Here is a 21,526-nt window from a genome sequence, read left to right on the forward strand (position 1 = left end):
GTTTTCAAATTACAAATATGGAACTCATTTTTTTATTTTTTTATTTCTTGATTACATAATTTAAACTAGGCAAAATGGAAAGTCTATTTTATATGGTGGTGCAGGAAGAAAATTTTGGAGGTGAAAGAAGAAACTGACCGAGATTGGTTGTACAAATTGGTTGGGCCTAACCCGAAGAAACTGACCGAGATGGGTTGTCAAAACTTGTTGGGCTAACCCTTTCTTATTAGTTGGATTTATTTTGTGGGGGAGTATTGGAATTGTATGTCATCCTCCTCTTAAGTAAACAATTTATTAGGTTAACGAATTTTGGGAAGACTCTTCCTTTTTGCAACTCCATAATTTCTTCTATAGACAGATTATGCAAAATATCAAAAGCATCCCTCGATAGGAAAGTTTTCATATTGTATAATTTTGAAGTTAAGAATTTGGATGTTGTTTTTCAGATAATTTTTGATCTTTGTTGTATACCTGTGGAAGTGTGTTAATAAGTTATGGAGGTGATAAAAAGAAAGAGCCTTTTAATCATACTTTAGACCATTGCATCAAATCAATCGTTTGGATCCTCAAAGTAATCAAAGGTTAATTAAAAAAAAAGAATGATCTTTTATTTAAAACTTTTAAGTAATGTTTTAAATTTGATTTTTGTCTATGAAAATAAAATATGTTATTAAAATAATTGATGTATAGAAACCATCATTTATCTTCATTGAAATTCCTTTTATCGGTCCATGTTGGAAGTCAGAGAAAGAGGTTTATGTTACATTCATGGCGATGATTAGTTATCATTGTTTGTCCCCTAAACTGTAACAACACAAACACAGTCCTATTAAAAATGTAAATTATAGTTTGGTTGGAGCAACATGATGCAGATGATGGTAGCATGCAGTGCACCATAAGTGAAGAAATGGACAACTTTCAACATTATTTTCTTAGAATTTCACTCTCCCAAATCATGTTTTATGCAACAATCTTTTTGACCCAGATGCTTGCTTTCATCTTTAATTGCTGTCTCTTCCCAAACCCGTTTAGAACTTGTTGGTATGAACACTTAGAACTTCGAAACTAGGTCATGCTTCTTAGGCTCTCTAGACAAAATCATTACTTAACATCACTGTTCAATGCTTGGAAACATATGATGTATATATTTCTGTCCCACCCTTTTCTTTTCATTTTAATATTATACCATTTTTACGTAAAGAGCAGGCATTATTTTGAAATATTTTATATATTATAAAATTTTATATTTTTCTTTTAAAAGTGGCTCGTATATTTACATCCATTTTATACAATGAATTTGACTTATATCTAGTTGATATGAGAATTTAGCACATTTATTTTTATTTTGAGACATATACATTTCGAACATAACACTAAATATTAATAATAATGATAATAGTTTGATAATGGATAAGATAATAAACTAGTACAACAATCTTACCAGAGGATAAGTCTCAAATGACTCTAATATTATTTTAAAAACTGAATTTTAAATTTAACTTCATCATACTAGCTTTAAAATAAAATTTACATTCAGTCATAAATTATAAATTTACTTTATCTTTAATAAATGTAATACTTCTGGCAACAAATATTAGTTCAAACTCAAATTTAAAATGTATGGATAAACTTGAAGTGCTTAGTGCAGTTGAGATTCATGGAAGGTAAAGTAATGTATGTTGATGATTTAAACCCAAGTACCTACCACTCCTTCTCATGATTCTATTCTCTTCTTTTTCATATGGCCACTTTACCAATATTCCTCTTTTTAGACACAAAACATTCTGCTAGTTAGGTGCTTTATGCTAGGATAGAATATAATTTGCACGAAAGGGGTGATGGACATGGAATAGAATCTGGAGTTACATCTATGACCAATCTTTACGATACGTTGCCCTCTATTTTGGACTTCTTGATTTGTTAGAATGTGGAGAAAAATGCTCACATTTCATGCCAATCATTATACCACTTCCAATTAAAATGCTAATTAAGGAGTTGATTATGGTCTAATCTCAACACCCAAGTGAAGGGTTGAAGAAAATTTTACATTCAAATCTTCCATACTTATTCAAAAGTCATGTTCTTAACCTATATTTATACCCTTAATTCAAAGACATGTTCTTTTCAAGTGGGATCGGATATAATTATGCAGAAGAATGTGGAGGAAGATCGTTTGACTTTGGAATATCTGGAGTTTGACTAGGGTTGGAATGCAAAAGAATGGGACAACCTTGATGATTCATTACACTTGCAAATATATGTGAATTTAGGTTGAAATAACTTTTTCTTTATTTTGAGATATAACTCGTAATAGACAAAGATTTTTTTAACATGTTTATTTAAGAAAAAATAAAATTAGGTCATCACAATTAAATAACCTTAACAATATATGAAAACATCATAATTAATTTGAATCCCCAATAGGAATATAAATTTCCAAAATTCAAGGCGCATATAGGATGAAAAACTTTCAAAATGTTTGAATTCGACGTCAAGAAGATGGTAAAAGAAAAGTTAAAGGAAGTTCAATAACAAACACACTTTATAGTTTCATGAGTTTAATTATGTCAAATTGTTTACAATAATATGATTTATTATTTACCCTTTTTATTTCGGGTGTAGGGACCAAGAGCCTACTAAGAACCTCTTCGATCTTACTCCTCTTCTTGAAATCTCCTCTTCTCACAACTGCAATAACTTCTTCTCCAAGAAATCCGCTTCCTCGCTCGATCGGTCGAACAGACGATCGTGGTACCTGTCTAAAAGGTTTTGATGCTTAAATCAGTTGATGAACCGATCGGTGTATAAGTGTAAATGCAGTAATAAATGCGAATTTAAGATCCTCACCAACCTACCTTTAGGCCCTATTTATAGTTTCCGGTGTGGGCCTGTGATTAGGGTTCCTTAATCACGGCCCAATGATCCTCTAATCAAGATTACTAACTTGTTTAACGTTAATTAATCCAATTGACTGGTGTCGTTTGGCCGTTCGACCGATGGCCGCTTGACTAGACTGGTTATCTTATGATTTTAACAAGTGAATAATTAATTTTTATAACTGATCGACCGATGGTCATATGTAAGGCGCTACACGAATCACTTAGGAGACTGATCGACCGATGGAGCCTTATGGGTTGGTGCACTATCGACCTGGTGGCTGATCAAACGATTGTCCTTTATAAGTTAAGGCGCTGTTCGTGTGGGACCGAACGACCGATGATCCTTTGTGGAGTAATGTGTAATTCATATGTAGGGCCGATCGACCGATGGTCCCTTACGATATAATACGTGGTTCGTTTGTGAGACCGATCGACCGATGACCCCTTACAATATAATACGTGGTTCATTTGCGAGACCGATCGACCGATGGTCCCTTACGATATAATACATGGTTCATTTGCGAGACCGATCGACCGATGGTCCTTTACGATATAATACGTGGTTCATTTGTGAGATCGATTGACCGATGGTCCTATATAGTTCATCCGTGAGGCCGTTTGACCGGTGGATATATTTTATATACGAGCTCTCCTAGCCTTGTTCGATGAACCGGAGGACTGGACATGGCCGATGGCCCGATGGGGCATCGTACACCTTTAAATCACTAGATTTTGAAATGAATTTATTATGTCATTAACTTTGTTTTATTTTACTAGTTACTAAGTAAATATCATCTAGCATTAAGTATTATAGAAACTTGTTGCTATAACAGGTTCAAAAGTAGTTGCTATAACTTTGCACAGTAAATTCGATTTTGAAGTTTTAGATGAAACTTGTTGAGTTGCCTAAGTTATCTTTTATTTTGTAGATTTGTATATAGTTCTTTTGAATCATAAATATAAAACAACCTAGTCGAATTCATAATTTTATTTGTACAGTAGTTTACTTTAGTTGGTTTCAATTGTTAATAATTATCATGTTATGTAAATGTAAATTTTATAATCCATATCTATTATTGTATATGTTTTTATGAATTTCTATACACATTAATTATCCTGAAAATTATAAGTGTAGTTGGCGTATCGTAGATCCTTTAAGTGTCTCACAATCTACCATTAATGTATTTTGACTAATTTGTGATTGCAGAAGACGCATGCATTAACATATGTACTACCAAAAACGCGTTGTTTTAATCAGCAACCACCACAAATGGTTAATTTCAAAACTTACTGATAAACTTACGGTACTTTTTGGGAGTTGACTTTTTTGTTCTTCTCATTGCAACTTTTTTTATATGAACACAATTAACATTGTTCCACTGTGAGAAAGAAAAGCCATAATAAGCAAGAGCACATTGCATTGATATTTGGGAGTAGAATTATAATGTTTGCACGTGAAGATGTCGAAGTTTTAGGTTTGGTCGCATTTAATTTACGACCTATCTTCTCCTTAAAGCTTACGTTACTATAGGAGCAGCTATGATTCCTACCAATCCATGGCAAAACACTTTTTGAATGCTTTCATACATAAACACTTCCATCACCCCCAATAACCAATCATCTTCTTTCACCTCGTTACTCTAAACAATACAATGATATTTTTTTGTTTTTTAATTGAAATTTTTCCTGACCAAAATTTTGATGCATTTTTGTTTTTAAATTTTAAAAATTAATAGATAAAATCTTTTTAACTAAATTACATTAAATTTTTTTAATATATTAAATACGTTTCTTTGATAAACATTAAAGTGATAATATATCAAATAGTATAAATAACTTAAATATTAACATGAAACGTGTTTGAAACATAACAAAAATTAACATAATTGGACTAAATTTTTATTTATTTATTTACTTTTAAAGTTTGAGAACAAAAATATATTAAAATTTGGAAAAAAATGAATTTTAATTTTAAATCAACATTTAAAGAATAAAAACATATTTAATACCTTGAAAAACAAATTTGTCATGTTAATTGAAAAACAAATTTGTAATTAAATCGTGTGCGTAGTAAATTAATCATAATACGGTTATTTCAAGAAAATTTATGATATAGGTGTGGTTATTTTTAGTAATTTACAGAAATGAGTGATTTTAAAATTATATAGGTAATTTTTAAAAATATTATCCATATATAAGTCATATTTTAATTTTTTTTTGAATTAGACTGGATTGATTATGGCTTTCTTTTTCATTAGAGTCGTGTTTACTTCAGTAAAAAAAATGTAGAGTTGACTTGTAAATAAAACCTTAATCTATTTAAAAATATATCAAATTTTATGAATTAGATTATGACTTCTTGATCATGATGTTGTGTAAAAGACTACTTATATGATAATGAAGCAGAAAAAAAAAAAACACAACACATATATATATATATATATATATTAATAAATATGATGATGTAATGACATAATTAATTTTGTTAGATGTATTTCTCGAAAATTTTAGTAGTGATACTTTGTAAATTAAATTCCATAAAAATAATTTATAGTCTACTTCTAGAACCTGTGTATAACTTTTTGCAAGTAACTATTTATTTTTAGTGTACAAAATTTCTCAATATTAAAATTATTCAAGTTTTTTTACAATAACAATGTTGGACTATGTTGAATGAATTTTATTTTTATATATTGACGATAAAATATTATAAATGCTTAATTTTAACGTTGTTTAATAACATTATAGTTGATAAAAAAAATATAAAGTGAGATTCCCTAAATTAATATTATTGAATTAATGTATGTTTTACCCACATTCTTACTTTTTTCATCTATGAGTTTAAATTATATAAATGGAGAGACACACACTCCACACACACGATTATGTCAATAACAGTTGCAGACTTTCCCTAGATTGAGAATTTTACAATAATTTTACAGTAACCTTTATTTTGAAATAAAAATAATAACAGTATTTTTAATTTGAGATAATTTTTTTTTTAGTTTTCAAATTAAAATTTGATCTTTTTTATTCAGGAGTCTATTTTAGAAAATAAAAAAAGTATTTGTGCACCAATTTTAGTATTCATGTCCCAAATACGTTAACGATTTGTGTTTATTTATACAACCTACTTTTACTTTAAATTATTATTACCAAACACGAGAATCTACTTTTTTTTAAATGACTGGATTAAAAAGATCGTTTTTAAATGACCACATCATCTAAATTTACAAGAATAAAAACTTGAAGGATGAAAGCATCGTGAGTTACTCCACAGATATTGCCTGAAGCAATTTGTGGGTGTCTTCACTCACCTCCACATTCTCCATCTTCAACCTCCGTTGCATGGCCGAACTTGTCATACAAGCAGCTGCATAAGTTCTGATCAATGATTCAGAAACATCCACCCCTAGAGAATCCACAGATTTCTTCACAATCTCTACAAATTCTTCTGCACCGTCAACATCCTTTTCTTGTTCAAAATGCCTCATCATGACATCCATGACCTTTGACGATGGAATCCACTTCTCACCATTCCCAAACATGGCTTTTAGCCTATGTTTACGATCCCCAATCATTTCTCTCCTACATTTCGTCCTTCTCGTATCTACTGTTTGTTGTGTTCATTCATCACAATTTGGTAACCACCCAGTTGAAAATCAAACTTTTTGGCCGAAGGAAGAGTTGCGCAAGTTGAACGCTGTAAGAGCTCGTCTTCGGCAAATCAACAAACCTCCTGTTAAGACAATTCAGGTTTGTGCAAATGATTGTTCTATTCACCTTGTCTTGTTTTCTTTCTAGACCATGCTATATAATTGATATGCTTATGTTGTGTTTTTGTGCTTCTTTTGTGCAGAGTCCCGATGGAGATATAATAGATTGTGTTCTATCTTATAAGCAACCAGCCTTTGATCATCCTCTACTGAAAGGACACAAACCATTGGTATTTATTATTTTGTTGATGTTGTTGTGTGTGTTTATATAAAAAAAAAGTAGTAATTTTTGTTCATCTGTGTGTGTAGGATCCCCCAGAAAGACCGAGAGGACATAACCAAATGGATTATTTGAATGAGAACTTTCAGTTATGGAGTTTGTCCGGTGACTCATGCCCTGAAGGCACAATTCCGATAAGAAGAACAAGGGAAGAGGATATTTTAAGAGTTCAATCTGTTCACAGATTTGGAATGAAAAAAACACTAAATCGTGTCAGAAGGGACACCAGTGGCAATGGACATGAGGTATATTACTTGAGAGCAATCATAGATAGTAACACAAACTCTGATATTCTTTTTTATCTTTCCCTTTTCTCTTTTTCTCAAAGAAAGTGGAGTAAGAATAAACTAATAATATTAACACAAACAAACTACAATTCAATGTTTCATTTCTTTATCATACCCTTTTGAAAGTTAAGTAAATTGAACCACGTCAGAGCATTATATTCCACCCTATTTTACCACTTGTCAGTCCTCTTACTGTGAAACTGGGCACAGTAATGAACTTCTCCTAGTCCTGTTAGAAAAGCAAATATAAGTATAATGGATTCTGAACAAAAACATAAAAGTTAAATTGGGAAGTTAAATTGTTATGCACAACTTAATTATGGTATGTTGAAATTGGACTAACAATGTTGTGGATGGTGCACATTGCATAGCATGCAATTGGGTATGTGACAGGGGATAAGTACTACGGAGCAAAAGCTAGCATAAACGTGTGGGCACCCATGGTAGAAAACCCATCTGAATTTAGCTTGTCTCAAATATGGGTCATTTCTGGTTCATTTGGGGATGATCTAAACACCATTGAAGCTGGTTGGCAGGCATGTTGCTATCATTATTACTTTATCATAATTAATTCTTCGTTTACTTTCTACTATTTATTTTCTTTATCTTAAATGCACCCCATTTGGTTAAGCATTCAAAATACAATTAGCATATTAAATCACCTCTCTCTCTTTTTCATCCATGTATTCAATTTTGTACTTTAGCCAATCTAGCTAATTTCAAATAATTTTATATGCAGGTCAGTCCAGGGTTATATGGGGATAGGTATCCTAGATTCTTTACTTATTGGACAGTAAGTAAATTTATTCAAGAAAAAGAGATGGAAAACTATATTATGTATAATTATTTTTGCTTCAATTGTAAGATACCTGATAACAAAATTTTTATTCAAACCCACTAATTATTGTAATTATTTGCAGACTGATGCATACCAAGCAACTGGGTGTTACAATTTACTCTGTTCAGGTTTTGTTCAAACTAACAATAAAATTGCAATTGGAGCAGCAATCTCTCCAACTTCTTCATACAATGGTGGCCAATTTGATATTAGCTTACTCATTTGGAAGGTAATTTTCTATTCATGTTACCAAATTCACTTTGGATATCTAAACATGTGAGGTTTTTGTTTTTGATTTCTTTTGTCTTTAGATAGTGTTTTTGGTCGAGGAGTAAAGTTAAACTGTTTTATTTTTATATTTTTTTTTTCACAATCAAACGATTTAGGAGTTCATTTTCTTAATTTACAGTTAAAGTTGTAAGATTATGGATAATTTACACAAGATCAACTTATGGGTCCCATGTGTGAAATAAAGCATTCATTGGATTTTGATGATAGAAGAGTGACGTCCACCATTGAATCTCAATAATTTTTTTAGTCAAGCAAAATATGCAATTCTCGTAGTCAAAGGTGCAAAAAACTAAAAGAAAATCTAAACTAAAAAGATTGTCAATGTGGGGCTCTCCACACTTTCGGAAGTTTCTTATTACCTCTGAATTATATCATAAAAAAATGTTTTTCTTCCTCTAAAATTTTTAGAACTTTAGTGTGTTCTAATCTTTTACTTCTTAGTCTCTCTAATTTTAAAATACAATATTCTTTATTATAAAAGTGATTTCAATAACACTATAGGGAAAAGAATATTTATACAGTGTTTGAGGAAAAGTAAAGAAAGTAAATGCGGACAAAAGCTTTTAAAAGAATCAAAACCGAATTTCAAAATATAAAGAAAAGACAAAAAAAAATACATTTTATCTTAAAAGAATCTAATTTGCATACACCATTTTATCCAATATGATTCCATTCTATTGCGAAGTCATCATAGTATGACAACTCTAAATTATTAAACGTGTATAAAATTAATTTGTAATTATTAGGCGTATAAATTAAAGAACTCTAAATTAAGTAAAGACAAGGTGATTACAAAATTTGGCAGGGTAATGATTTATCTGAAAGATATGAAACAATGACAGAGAAAAAGGGGAAGAAAAAATTGTGTACAGTGTCGCGTCATAGTTAATATGTGCAACACCACTTTAGTAGTCTGGACATCACACGCGTGATTGAGAGTGCATACGAATAATGTGTTGTAACTCCCATAGGCTTTTCTTCTTTAAGATTCTTTTTCCTTTTCCAACTAAAGAGCTTAAAAATGTTTGAGCTCACCACACCTTTGTTTTTTGTTTTCCTTCATTTCCGTAACAGTTTAGCAAAATCCCAACACTTTTGCATATTTCACTCTGCACCTTTCAAGCGGTGGCTCTTTTTGACCATTTTCTCATGTGATTTCTGATGTTGCTATATATGAATGATTATGTCTATGTGTTGAGTAGGTTTGCTTTGTGATAAAAATAGAAGGTTTGGTTATTTTGGCAGGATCCGAAGCATGGGAACTGGTGGCTTGAATTTGGAGGCGGGAGCCTAGTTGGGTACTGGCCATCGTCGTTGTTCAGCCACTTAAGAGATCATGCAAGCATGATTCACTTTGGTGGAGAAATAGTGAATTCAGGGATATCAGGGTCTCACACTTCCACTCAAATGGGTAGTGGACATTTTGCAGAAGAGGGTTTTGGAAAAGCTTCATATTTCAGGAATATGCAAGTTGTGGATTGGGACAATAACTTGATTCCCTTGTCAGATTTAAAGGTTCTAGCAGATCATCCAAATTGCTACCACATACAAGGAGGGGTTAACCAGGCATGGGGGAATTATTTTTACTATGGTGGACCTGGAAGAAATGTAAATTGTCCCTAACCTTCATTTGGAGGGAGGATGTCGACGATTCCAAAGAAATTGAAAATATCTAGTAATTGAATTACTTGCGATTAAATTTTTTCTATTTCTTAATTAGTTAAATAAGATAAAGTAATTAAAATATTCTAAATTTTAATTTTTTTTGTTTGAATAAAATAATTTAATTGTTATTTTACAACGAATTCAATTCTATCTTTGAACTAACTTAACTTAGTTCGATCTTTAATTCAATACGACTTGTCTTGACATTTTGTTCAATTTGACCTTCAGCTCAGTTCGATCTTTGGTTCGGCTCTTCCCGACTCAACCTTCGGTCCGGACCAACTCGACTCGACTTTCAACTTGGACTAGCCCAACTCGACCTTCTACCCCACCCAGACCAACCCTTCACGACCTTTGACCCAACCTTTTGCCTTACCCAGCCCAGCTCAACCTTCGGCCCACCCGACCCTACTTGAACTTTGACTTGACCAAGTTTGACCTTCAGCCCGGCCAGACCGACCCAAGTTGGCTTGCCCTTTAGTCCAACATGGACCAACTTAAATAAACCTTCGCCCTAACCTGAGTAGGTCAGCCCGACCCGACCTAACTCGACCTTTTACCCGACTACCCGGCTAGACCTTCGGCTCACGCTAAACTTTTGGCTGGCCAACGAAACTCTACATTTGACCTCAGCCTAACTCGACTCAACCTTCATCCCAAGCCAGACCAGTTTGACCTTCGATCTGGATCGACCTGACTTGGCTTCACCTTCAGCCCAAATCGACCTTTGGCCCGACCTGGGTCATCCGACTTGACCTTTAGTCTAGACGGATCCGTCTCAACCTTCGGCCTATGCTGGCCCAACTCGACTCGACCTTCAATCCTGGCCGACCCAGCTCGACCTTCTACCCGACCCGATCAACTTTTTGGACATATAGACTTTTTTTTGTCCTAACCAAGTTGGGGAATTTCAATTGAAATTCCTTATTTATTGAGTGAATTTCAAAATCTATTATTTTAGTTATTTAAAACACATTCTTAAAAGTTTTCAACTTCAATTTTCTTTTAATTTTCTCATCTAAACATATCATTTTCCTTAAAAAAAATTTCAAATTCTTCAAATAAATTAATTACTCTCTTAAATTGTCTCGTTCAAACACAATTAAAGAATGAATTGATCATAAAGAATAATAGGTAGAGAGATGAACCCTTTATTTTAGTTTCTTTTGTCTTTAATTTCTTTTTTGCATTACTGGATTTTGTTTTTATCATATGTTTTCTTCCCAATCTTATCCATTGAAACACAACACACGAACCAGACTCTGATACCACTGTTGAATTTTTTGAGAGAGGATCATTGGAAAGATACAATACCAATGAGACATGAGTCCAATCCACACATAAGGGATTGACACCACTCTTAACCCAAAACCTTAAGACGATGGACTTATAGGTCATCATCTTTATATGGTGCTCAACTTTCTTATTTTTACTCAATACTAGTAGGAGACCCGTGCATACGCACGAGTCGTGTTTTTTTGCTTTTAAAATTTGGTAATGTTGAAAAAATGACTTTTATATGTTTATGTATAAATAAATGATTAGGAAAAAAAAATATTTTGAAGAGTTCAATACTTAATTTAATTGTATGCACCGATTAGATTAATTTAAGGAATATTATTGATATAATTAGCTGAAATTAACTATTATTTTATGTTATATTTTTTAGTATATTTCATGATGAATTAGTTGTAAGGTAGGTTTAAGTATATATGTAAATGTAATTTGATTTGTTTTAATACATATTGTTATTTAATGTTATTGTATATAAATGATTTATTTCAATTTAAATGATTTTAAAGAATTGATTTGTTAATTTGAGTATATGAAATTATTACAATTATTAAGTAAATATAATCTACTATAACTACGAAGAATTAATTAATTTGATGTACTATATTCAAATTTTTTTAATTTTGGTTATATTTGTAATGTTATTGATTTAAAAGTTTATTAATTGTTGCTAAATTTAAATTTGATGTCATTACTATTAAATTTGATATATAATGTCATTAAGATTTTAATTGGTGATTGAACCTATTAGTAGATATTTCAAATTGTATCAGAAATGTTATTTTTTAGTTTAAATTAATAATATCATTAAATTCCAAATAAGATATTGATGGGAATACGAAGAGATGGCGGCAAAAGGAATTATGGTTTGTCTTATCAACGTGTTCAGACTAATATTCTGTAGCTTATTATTCTAAAGGTCAGAACGTTTGGAGTTGCAACAGATGTTTCCTTTAGTTTAGTTAAAAGGAGATTTGAAGGCTGTAGGTTATTTTGTTCAGAAACGAAGAAGAAAAACAGTCTTCCTCACGAGTTACAAAACCTTCCGACGATCAATGTCTACCTCCAAGGCTTTCAGCTTCACCAATTTATACCAGAACTTTGTCATGGTGATGGAACCCTTAGAGGTAAGTCCGTTTGCATGTTTGATTTTGTTTATGTTTTGTGTGTTTGATGTATACAATTAGTTTTTGGATGAAAGTTTTAATTTTTCTGTCATTCTTTGCTTCAACCATGTCCATATTATATTTTATGCACTTCTTATTTTTAAGGATCGTTGTGGTTTTATGTATGACAGGAGTGTTTGGAGTTCGAAGAAGAATTTTATGAACAATGGGGCAAATCTCTACTACTGGGGACAAATTTTTTTAGTGATCTGAAAGGAAACGTGATCAACATAGAATTTGAACAAACTCTTCTTCCTCAGAGACAGTTCCGTGCGGTAGAGCAGTTGATGTGGTTTTGTGAGCTAAACGATGTATATTACGTATGTAGCCTTTACTGTGGAGATCGATACTTTTGCATAAGGTTGTTCGATCTGGACTGGAATGAAGTTGTGTATCCTGGTAGAAGAAACAATGGTCTAGCATGTGACCCTCTGTCCTCAATCAAATTTTTCCAAGCATTTAGAGTGTAGTTCATTCCAAACATGGTATGAAACTTTAGTAATTTTTTTTAAATTTTTAGTGTACATTTGGAGTTATTTTTACTAATATAGGGTTTCTGTTGATTGTTCTGGTAGCTGTTGATAATCTTGCCCGATTACTTCCAAATGTTCTGTCAGAAAAAAATTGTTTAACCATCCGGTGAAGTTGTACGATCCTTTGACAAAAAAGTTTGAAATATTTGTGGATACAGATGAGGGTGGAAGGATGGTATTATTTAGTTTTTGTCAGTATGTTGCATACTATGGGTTGTTTCTCCTTGTTTCCTACATTTAAATTATGTAGGAAACAGTGGCGGAACTAGACCAAAAATTGTAGGGGTGCTAAATTATATTTGTTATATATAAACTTTTTTTAATTAAAAAATAATAATTTTTTTAATTAAAAAAAATTAATTTTTTTACATCATTTTTTTTATTCAAAATAAGCATTCATGACAATAGAATCTAAACAATATAACAATAATATATATGAAAGAGTAACATAAAGTTTATCATCAACAATAATATAAAAAAAAAACAACAAAAGTTACCTTTATTCAGAGTGCTCATTTACGCTCTTTCAATGACTTAAAATCTTCAATAATTGAATCAGAGCTGAAGCTAGTTGCAATATCCCTTTCAATATAGATTATCATAGTGCTTGCTAAAAATTCAGCCTCCATCTTATTTCTCAACTTGTTCTTGATTATTTTCATTGCAGAAAAAGATCTTTCAGTTGTAGTTGTAGAAACTGGAAGAGTCATGATAAGACGAAGTAATCTATCTATCAAGTAGTAAACTTCAAACTTTTTTGCAAAGTGGTATTATGCACAATAATAATGATACAGAAAAAAAAACACACACAAAGATAAACATGAAGATAGAAATTAAATAACAAATTTGTCTTAATCAATAAGCATTATTACGTCTATCGAATACAATGTATATATCACCCACACTTATAAAGTGAATATAAAGTGAATAGAAGTACATATATCTATCTAACAAAATAGAGCATACGTACAAAAGATTAATTCACCCAATGATATACCTCTAAGTCATCAAACGACAATACTAAATAACTTCTACAATCATCAACTAATATATTCTAAAATGAGTTCAATGTACTAAAATCTACAACTTAGATAAGTTAATTTTAATTAGGTAATTTGAAACTATTGATGTGTAGTATTAATTGATTTATTGTGATTGTCAATAGATTCATATTAGTTTAGGCTCAATTATGACATTAAGATTTGGATAATTTATTAGTTAATGATATGATTAAGATTTACTAATATACATATATTTTAAATAATTTATATGAGGGGTAGTTTCTTAAAATTCAAACTCAATATTTCCATTTTATCGAATCATCAAATCCTTTTAATTTGTTTTGTCAATTGTTCCAACAACTTGAACTTTAAGTTTCATTTCTTTTTATTTTGTTATATTTTGTTTTTGAAGCAACATAGTACATTTACATTTTCACCTTTAATTGATAAATATATATTTTTTAACTTCAGTTTAATATTAATATTGATAAATGTAATGTCAAATTTACTTGTAGAATCTAGTGTTAATTAACCTATAGAATCTAATAAATATTTTCCAACCATCTTAGTGTTGAGTTGAGAAATAGGAATTTCTGACAAGTGGTACAAATATAACTTCTTCTTTTTTCACCTTAGTGGTTAATTTAGGTACACGAATCTGTTACGTCGAAATTCTTCTTCACAGTAAACTCATGTATGTTGAAAGTCATCCATATGATTTTTTTTTATCATATAATAGTACATTTTTGCTATCATTTCTTTTATTTTTTTCTTGTTTTCGGATTTGTTAACAAAATTCCACCATTGAATTTTTTACTCACACTTTAAATTACTCGTGTGTGTGTGTATATATATATATATATATATATATATATATATATTAAGAAGTGGGCTTTAACACACTCTTCTTGCACCGAGAATATAGCGGATGGAATAAAATGTCTAAGAAATCTTGCAAAGATAAGCTTTTTAAGCCGACTTTGATACTATGTTAAAAAGTAGATTTTAAGCCTAACTCAACTCTAAAAAACCAACTTGTAAGGTAAGTTTTGCACCCCCACTTATATATTATGAAATTGTCTTATCTCTAGTCGATGTAGGATTTTCAACAAGTGATGATGTACTACAAGAAAATATTTCATTAACAATCAATTTTAGTGACCGAAAATTGTTGGTCACTATAGTGACAAATTTATATACCAATCTATAAAATAAAAAATTATCGGTTACTAAAATAGTCACTATTATGAATAAAAAATTATAGTTAATCTATAAAATTTAGCTACCAAGGTTTTAACTACAAAAATTTAGTTTATAAGTTGGTTATTAAACATTAACTATGAAGATTTTAACTACCAAAGGAATAAATTTTTAAATTAGTCTCTAATTAATTAGTGATTATTTTAGCAATCAATTATAATTTTTTATTCATAATAATGATTATTTCAGTAACCAATAATTTTTATTTTCTGAATTAGTATTTAAATTAGTTATTATAATAACTATATTAATATTTTGTGACTAAAATTAATTATTATTTAATAGTTTCTTTTAGGGATGGTTATAAAATATTATAATAAAGATTGTCGATACAAGACTGCAAACTTTTAAACTCAAACCTTCTCAAACATTAAGTGTGAGAACGGTTTAAATGGTAACAATAACTATTCTTTTCAACATTAAGTGTGAGAACGGTTTAAAACGTTAACAATAACTATATATTCTTTTCAACATTCGGTCAAGTTCATTTAACATGGTTTATAAAAAATCAAAGCAATCCACAATATTTTATATAATAATAATTTTCTTAACCTGCAATTCAACTCATATATTTAGTGGCACCGTATATATTTTCATTAAAAAAAAGCACACAAACAGTTACATTTGCTCTTTCTCATTAAGAAAAAGAAAGTCTTTATAGTTACTTCTTTTGGAGAATGGATACCTCATACAAATATATAATCTTGACTGAGATTTTATGACTCTCTAAATATTTGTATGTTTTCCATGCGTACGTTTAAGAAAATAACTAAAGTCCTATATTTATACAAATAAAAAAAAACAAAAATGATGATTGTTGAAAAAGAAAACAACATTTCTCATACTATATCACTACAAGATAACTCTTAACTAATAATCAATTTTAATAACAAAAAATTATTAGCTGTGACTAACAAAATAAAAAATTATTAATTACTAAAATAATTACTATTATAAATAAAAAAATATAATTAGTTGTTAAATTGGTATCAAAATATATATTTAAATTTTTTGTCATTATAATAATTAACAATTTTTTTGTCACTGAATTAGTTGTTAATGGAAAATTTTCTTATAATGTATAAATAGATAGTACTTGAAATGTGCACAACACGAATGGGCAAAATAGAACAGAAGTCGAGCCCCAAAGAGAATCAAGTTTTAGTTGTTTGTAGCACCACACACAAAAAGTGAGAGAATAAAAGGTTGTTCGAGAACAGTGAATCAAAACCCAGAAAAACACAACCTCGTTCCGTTGTTGGAACCAGAAAACACAAATGTGGACAAGCACACGCAAATTTGTCAACACATACGAGTGAAGGAAGTTTCCTAAACATGGCTTTTAGCCTATGTTTACGCTCCCCAATCATTTCTCTCCTTCTACATTTCCTCCTTGTTGTATCTACCCTTTGTCTTGTTCGTTCATCGCAATTTGGTAACCACCTAGTTGCCAATCAAACTTTTCAGCCAAAGGAAGAGTTGCGCAAGTTGAACGTCATAAGAGCTCGCCTTCAGCAAATCAACAAACCTCCTGTTAAGACAATCCAGGTTTGTGCAAATTATTATTCTATTCACCTTCTCTTGGCTTCTTTCTTGACCATGTTATATAATTAATATGCTTTTGTTGTGATTTTGTATTTCTTTTGAGCAGAGTCCTGATGGAGATATAATTGACTGTGTTATGTCTCATCAACAACCAGCCTTTGATCATCCTTTATTGAAAGGACATAAACCATTGGTATTTATTCTTTTGTTGTTGTGTGTTTTATAGTTTTAGTTTAGCATAAAAAATTGGTAATTTTTATTGATTTTAATGTTTGTAGGATCCCCCAGAAAGACCGAGAGGGCATAACGAAATGGATGATTTGAGTGAGAACTTTCAGTTGTGGAGCTTGTCTGGTGAGTCGTGTCCAGAAGGGACAATTCCAATAAGAAGAACAAGGGAAGAGGATATTTTAAGAGCTAGCACTATTCGCAGATTTGGAATGAAAAACACACTAAACCGTGTCAAAATGGACACCAAAAATGATGGACATGAGGTATATTACTTAGGGCAATCATAAAAAGCAACACGAACTCTTATATTCTTTTCTATCTTTCCCTTATTTTTTTCTCAAAAGAAAGTGAACTAAGAATAAACTAATAATTTTCACACAAAAAGATTAGAGTAATTGGTAAAAGCAAGCGTATGGAAGTTCAATGTTTATCATACCCTTTTGAAAGTTAAGAAAATTAAATCACATCAGAGCATTGTATTCCACCCTATTTTACCACTTGTCAGTACTCGTACTATGAAACTTAACACAATAATGAACTTCTCCTAGTCCCTTCAGAAAAGCAACTAAAAGTATAATGGATTATGAACAGAAACATAAACAATATCTATGTTTTATTAATAGGCTTGATTATCATTTTGGTCCCCTAATTTGTTGGTTTGGTTCATTTTGGTCCCCTTATTTTTTGTTGGTTCAATTTGGTCATCTAATTCTTTAAAATGGTTCAATTTGGTCTTTGCCGTTAAGTTGACGTTAATACCATTTCAATACATGCCACGTGTTATTTTGTGGAATTTTGTAATTTTTTTAAAATTTATTTTAAATAAATATTAAACTGCCACGTGTCACTTTATGATTGTGACACGTGTCAACTTGATTTTTTTTTTAATTTTAATTTTTTAATTTAAAAAAAATAACAAGTGCCACGTGGCACATCATGATTGTGTCACCTGTCAAACTATCATTGGTTGTTTTCAATTTAGTCCCTCTACTTACAATTTTGATTCAGTTTAGTCCTCCAATTTTTTAAAATGATTCAATTTTGTCCTCTCTAATTTGAGACCAAATTAGTAATTAAACTTCATTACAATTTATATATACATGTTAAAATAATTTTTATTATATTTATCGATCAAATTACTCCTTCTAACTATTCAATTTTTTTTTTACATGTGTACAAATTTTTAAGTGTGAAAAATTACAAGTAAAAAATAAAAAAACATGAGTATTTAGGGAGAGATTTGATGTATAAATGATAAAAAAATTATTTTAATATGAATGTATAAATTGTGATTAAGCTTAATTATTAATTATTCTATTCTGAAGAGAAACATAAACAATATCAATGTATTGTTAATATTGTTATGTGAAGCTTAATTATGGTATGTTGAAATTGGTCTAACTAAAGTTTGTGGATGGTGCATACCGCACAGCATGCAATTGGGTATGTAACAGGGGATAAGTACTATGGAGCAAAGGCTATCATAAATGTGTGGTCACCCAATGTGAAAAACCCATTTGAATTTAGCCTGTCTCAAATGTGGGTTATTTCTGGTTCATTTGGGGATAATCTCAACACCATTGAAGCTGGTTGGCAGGCATGTTGCTATCATCATTACTCCATCTTAATTAATTCTTCATCTTCTTTCTACTATTTATTTTCTATATCTTTCAAGTTGTTTGTCTTAAATCCATTCCATTTGGTTATGCAATAAAAAAAAGTTAACATATTCAACCATCTACCTCTCCTTTTCATCCATGTATTAAATTTGTCATGCTTCTCTATTTCTCTCAACTAATTGTGTATTTTTTATAAAAGGGTTAGAGCACCTTTCCTATAATTTATTTATTCTTTGTCAATAAAAAAAAAATCCATGTAATACTTTTAAATTTTGTACTTTAACCAATCAAGCTAATTTCAAGTAATTTTCTTTACAGGTCTACCCGAGGCTATTTGGGGATTGGAAACCTAGATTCTTTATTTATTGGACGGTAAGTAAATTTATTCAAGGAAAGGAGGTGGAAAACTATATTACGTAAAATTATTTTTTCCTCAATGGTAAGATACCTGATAACAAAATTTTTATTCAAACCCACTAATTATTGTCATTATTTGCAGAATGATTCATACCACAGAACTGGGTGTTACAATTTACTTTGTCCAGGCTTTGTTCAAACCAACAAAAACATTGCACTTGGAGCAGCAATCTCTCCAATTTCTTCATATAATGGTGACCAATTTGATATTACCTTACTCATTTGGAAGGTAATTTTCTGTTCGTGTTACCAAATTCATTTTGGATATCTACATGTTTGCCTATTGTTTAAGGCTTTAGTTTTTGGTTACTTTTGTCTTTAGATAGGTTTTACTCAAAAAAGTTAAGCTTTTCTTCTTCTTCTTTTTTACAAATTAAACGATTTAAGAGTTCACTTTCTTAATTTACGGTTAATGTTGTAAGATAGGGGATAATTTACACAAGATCTGTGAAATAAAGCATTCATTCGATTTTGACCATTTTCTAATATGATTTTTGATGTTGCTATGAATGATTATGTGTATGTGTTGAGTAGGTTTGCTTTGTGAGAAAAATATAAGGTTTGGTTATTTGGCAGGATCCAAAGACTGGGAACTGGTGGCTTCAATATGGAGCCGGGACCCTAATTGGGTACTGGCCATCGTTGTTGTTCGGCAACTTAAGAGATCATGCAAGCATGATTCACTTTGGTGGAGAAATAGTGAATTTAGGGTTATTCGGGTCTCACACTTCCACTCAAATGGGTAGTGGACATTTTGCAGAAGAGGCTTATGGAAAAGCTTCATACTTCAGGAATATGCAAGTTGTGGATTGGCGCAACAACTTGATTCCCTTGTCAAATCCAAAGGTTCTAGTAGATCACCCCAATTGCTACAACCTACAACAAGGGTTTAATAAGGCATGGGGGAATTATTTATACTATGGTGGACCTGGAAGAAATGTAAGGTGTCCATAAGGGAATGATTGAATCATAGGTAGAGAGATGAAATGAACCCTTTACTTTACTTCCCTTTCTCTTTAATTTCTTTTTGGCATTTCTGGGTTTTGTTTTGGTCAAAGGTTTTCTTCCCAATCAACTTAGGTCATTTGTTCTTATCAAAAATTAGGGTTCTTATTTATCCATTACAACGCTGCAGTTCCACCAGGACTCTTTGTATACCTTGAAAGAGAAATAATATATATATATATATATATTGCCTTTATTTATTGGCATCCCTTCCTTACCTCTTTCTTTGCAGAGAGTTCGTATAATTTATTTTTAGTATTTAACTTCAAATGATTACATCAATCTTTGTATTTTTAATGAATAAGAATAAACTTTTATGAGAATTTATTTTATCAAAATAAATACTTCAATTTCATAATATAGATCAAGTTATAAAAGTTGGGATGCATTTAATCCAACAAATTCATATAGTCACTGAGTTAAATTGAATTTATGCTAGATCGACACTCACATTTGTAAATAAATGTTATACATAATTGTTGTAAATGTACTATTTTCTAAGACCAAGCAATTTATTATGGGTCATTCTCTACAAAAATGAAAAGAAAACACTAAGAAACGAAAGAATCCAATCCCGAAACACAAACACCACCAAAGGAAAAAAGAAAAAGAGAAAGAAAAAGTATATCTTTGGTCCTGAAGTTTGACCTTAATTTAGAAATGATTCTTGATTAAACCTTAATCATTGTATGATTCCTGCACTTTCAAAATCATTGTTTTTGGTTCTTATCTATAAACGACTTTAAAAATAACAAAAGACGTATCACATGTTTTTTCTTTATAAAATTAAAAAAAAAAAACTAGCTCCAGCCTAAACCGACGTTTTTCAGAAAAATTGAAAAAAAATATATTTTTGATCCCTAAAATTTAAACTTAATTTAAAAATATCATTGGTCAAAACTTGATTATTGTTTGATCTGCACATTCAAAATCATTATTAATATATAATAATAATAATAATAATAATATTAATAATAATATTATATAATAATTATAATAACATTATATAATTATTAATAGTATTATTATATATTAAAATGAATAATAATTTATAATATTAATATATCAGTAATAATATTAATAATAATTAATATTGTTATTATTTATTATTAATATTATTACTGATATAGTAATATTATTACTCATATTTAATATACGATTTTTTGTTATTTGTTAACCGTTAATAGTATTAATATTAATAATAATATTAATAATAATTATATATTAGTGTTATTATTATAAATTATTGATAATTGTAATATTATTATTTATTTTAATATTAATAATAATATATAATAATTATATAATAATAATACTAGTATTAGTATTAGTAATATTATTATTATATATTAATAATGATTTTGAATGTGCAGGATCAAATCATGACCAAGTTTCAACGAAGGACCATTTTTAAATTAAGTTTAAATTTCAGGGACCAAAAATATATTTTTTCCAATTTTCCTAAAAAACGTTTGCTAAGCCGACACTATTTTTTATTTT

General features: G+C 30.1%; 2 protein-coding genes across 2 annotated transcripts; both read left to right on the forward strand.

The window, feature by feature from the left end:
- Nucleotides 1-6,139: 6,139 nt before the first annotated feature.
- LOC114176782 (protein neprosin-like) lies at nucleotides 6,140-9,990 on the forward strand. Its single transcript, XM_028061943.2, has 7 exons — nucleotides 6,140-6,635; nucleotides 6,739-6,825; nucleotides 6,905-7,120; nucleotides 7,534-7,698; nucleotides 7,902-7,955; nucleotides 8,083-8,229; nucleotides 9,537-9,990. Exons 1-7 carry the CDS (start codon nucleotides 6,375-6,377, stop codon nucleotides 9,912-9,914), a joined length of 1,308 nt encoding a protein of 435 aa, XP_027917744.1. The 5' UTR covers nucleotides 6,140-6,374; the 3' UTR covers nucleotides 9,915-9,990.
- Nucleotides 9,991-16,345: 6,355 nt separating this feature from the next.
- On the forward strand, nucleotides 16,346-20,184 carry LOC114179933 (protein neprosin-like). The gene is made up of 7 exons (XM_028066443.2): nucleotides 16,346-16,757; nucleotides 16,861-16,947; nucleotides 17,033-17,248; nucleotides 18,418-18,582; nucleotides 18,923-18,976; nucleotides 19,104-19,250; nucleotides 19,598-20,184. Exons 1-7 carry the CDS (start codon nucleotides 16,545-16,547, stop codon nucleotides 19,973-19,975), a joined length of 1,260 nt encoding a protein of 419 aa, XP_027922244.2. The 5' UTR covers nucleotides 16,346-16,544; the 3' UTR covers nucleotides 19,976-20,184.
- The last annotated feature ends 1,342 nt before the right edge of the window (nucleotides 20,185-21,526 follow it).

This window comes from Vigna unguiculata, chromosome 3 (genome assembly GCF_037176805.1).
Source record: "Vigna unguiculata cultivar grain cowpea cultivar isolate G323 ecotype 2 chromosome 3, ASM3717680v1, whole genome shotgun sequence".
Lineage (NCBI taxonomy): Eukaryota > Viridiplantae > Streptophyta > Magnoliopsida > Fabales > Fabaceae > Vigna > Vigna unguiculata.

What these genes read in the sequence shown, in the direction of transcription:
- LOC114176782 (XM_028061943.2), top strand. Translation starts at nt 6,375, where the DNA reads ATGACATCCATGACCTTTGACGATGGAATCCACTTCTCACCATTCCCA. An exon ending in CTCCTGTTAAGACAATTCAG is followed by an intron (nt 6,636 to 6,738) that starts GTTTGTGCAAAT and finishes TCTTTTGTGCAG; the next exon opens with AGTCCCGATGGAGATATAAT. An exon ending in TTAGCTTACTCATTTGGAAG is followed by an intron (nt 8,230 to 9,536) that starts GTAATTTTCTAT and finishes TTATTTTGGCAG; the next exon opens with GATCCGAAGCATGGGAACTG.
- LOC114179933 (XM_028066443.2), top strand. Translation starts at nt 16,545, where the DNA reads ATGGCTTTTAGCCTATGTTTACGCTCCCCAATCATTTCTCTCCTTCTA. An exon ending in GATTCTTTATTTATTGGACG is followed by an intron (nt 18,977 to 19,103) that starts GTAAGTAAATTT and finishes CATTATTTGCAG; the next exon opens with AATGATTCATACCACAGAAC. An exon ending in TTACCTTACTCATTTGGAAG is followed by an intron (nt 19,251 to 19,597) that starts GTAATTTTCTGT and finishes GTTATTTGGCAG; the next exon opens with GATCCAAAGACTGGGAACTG.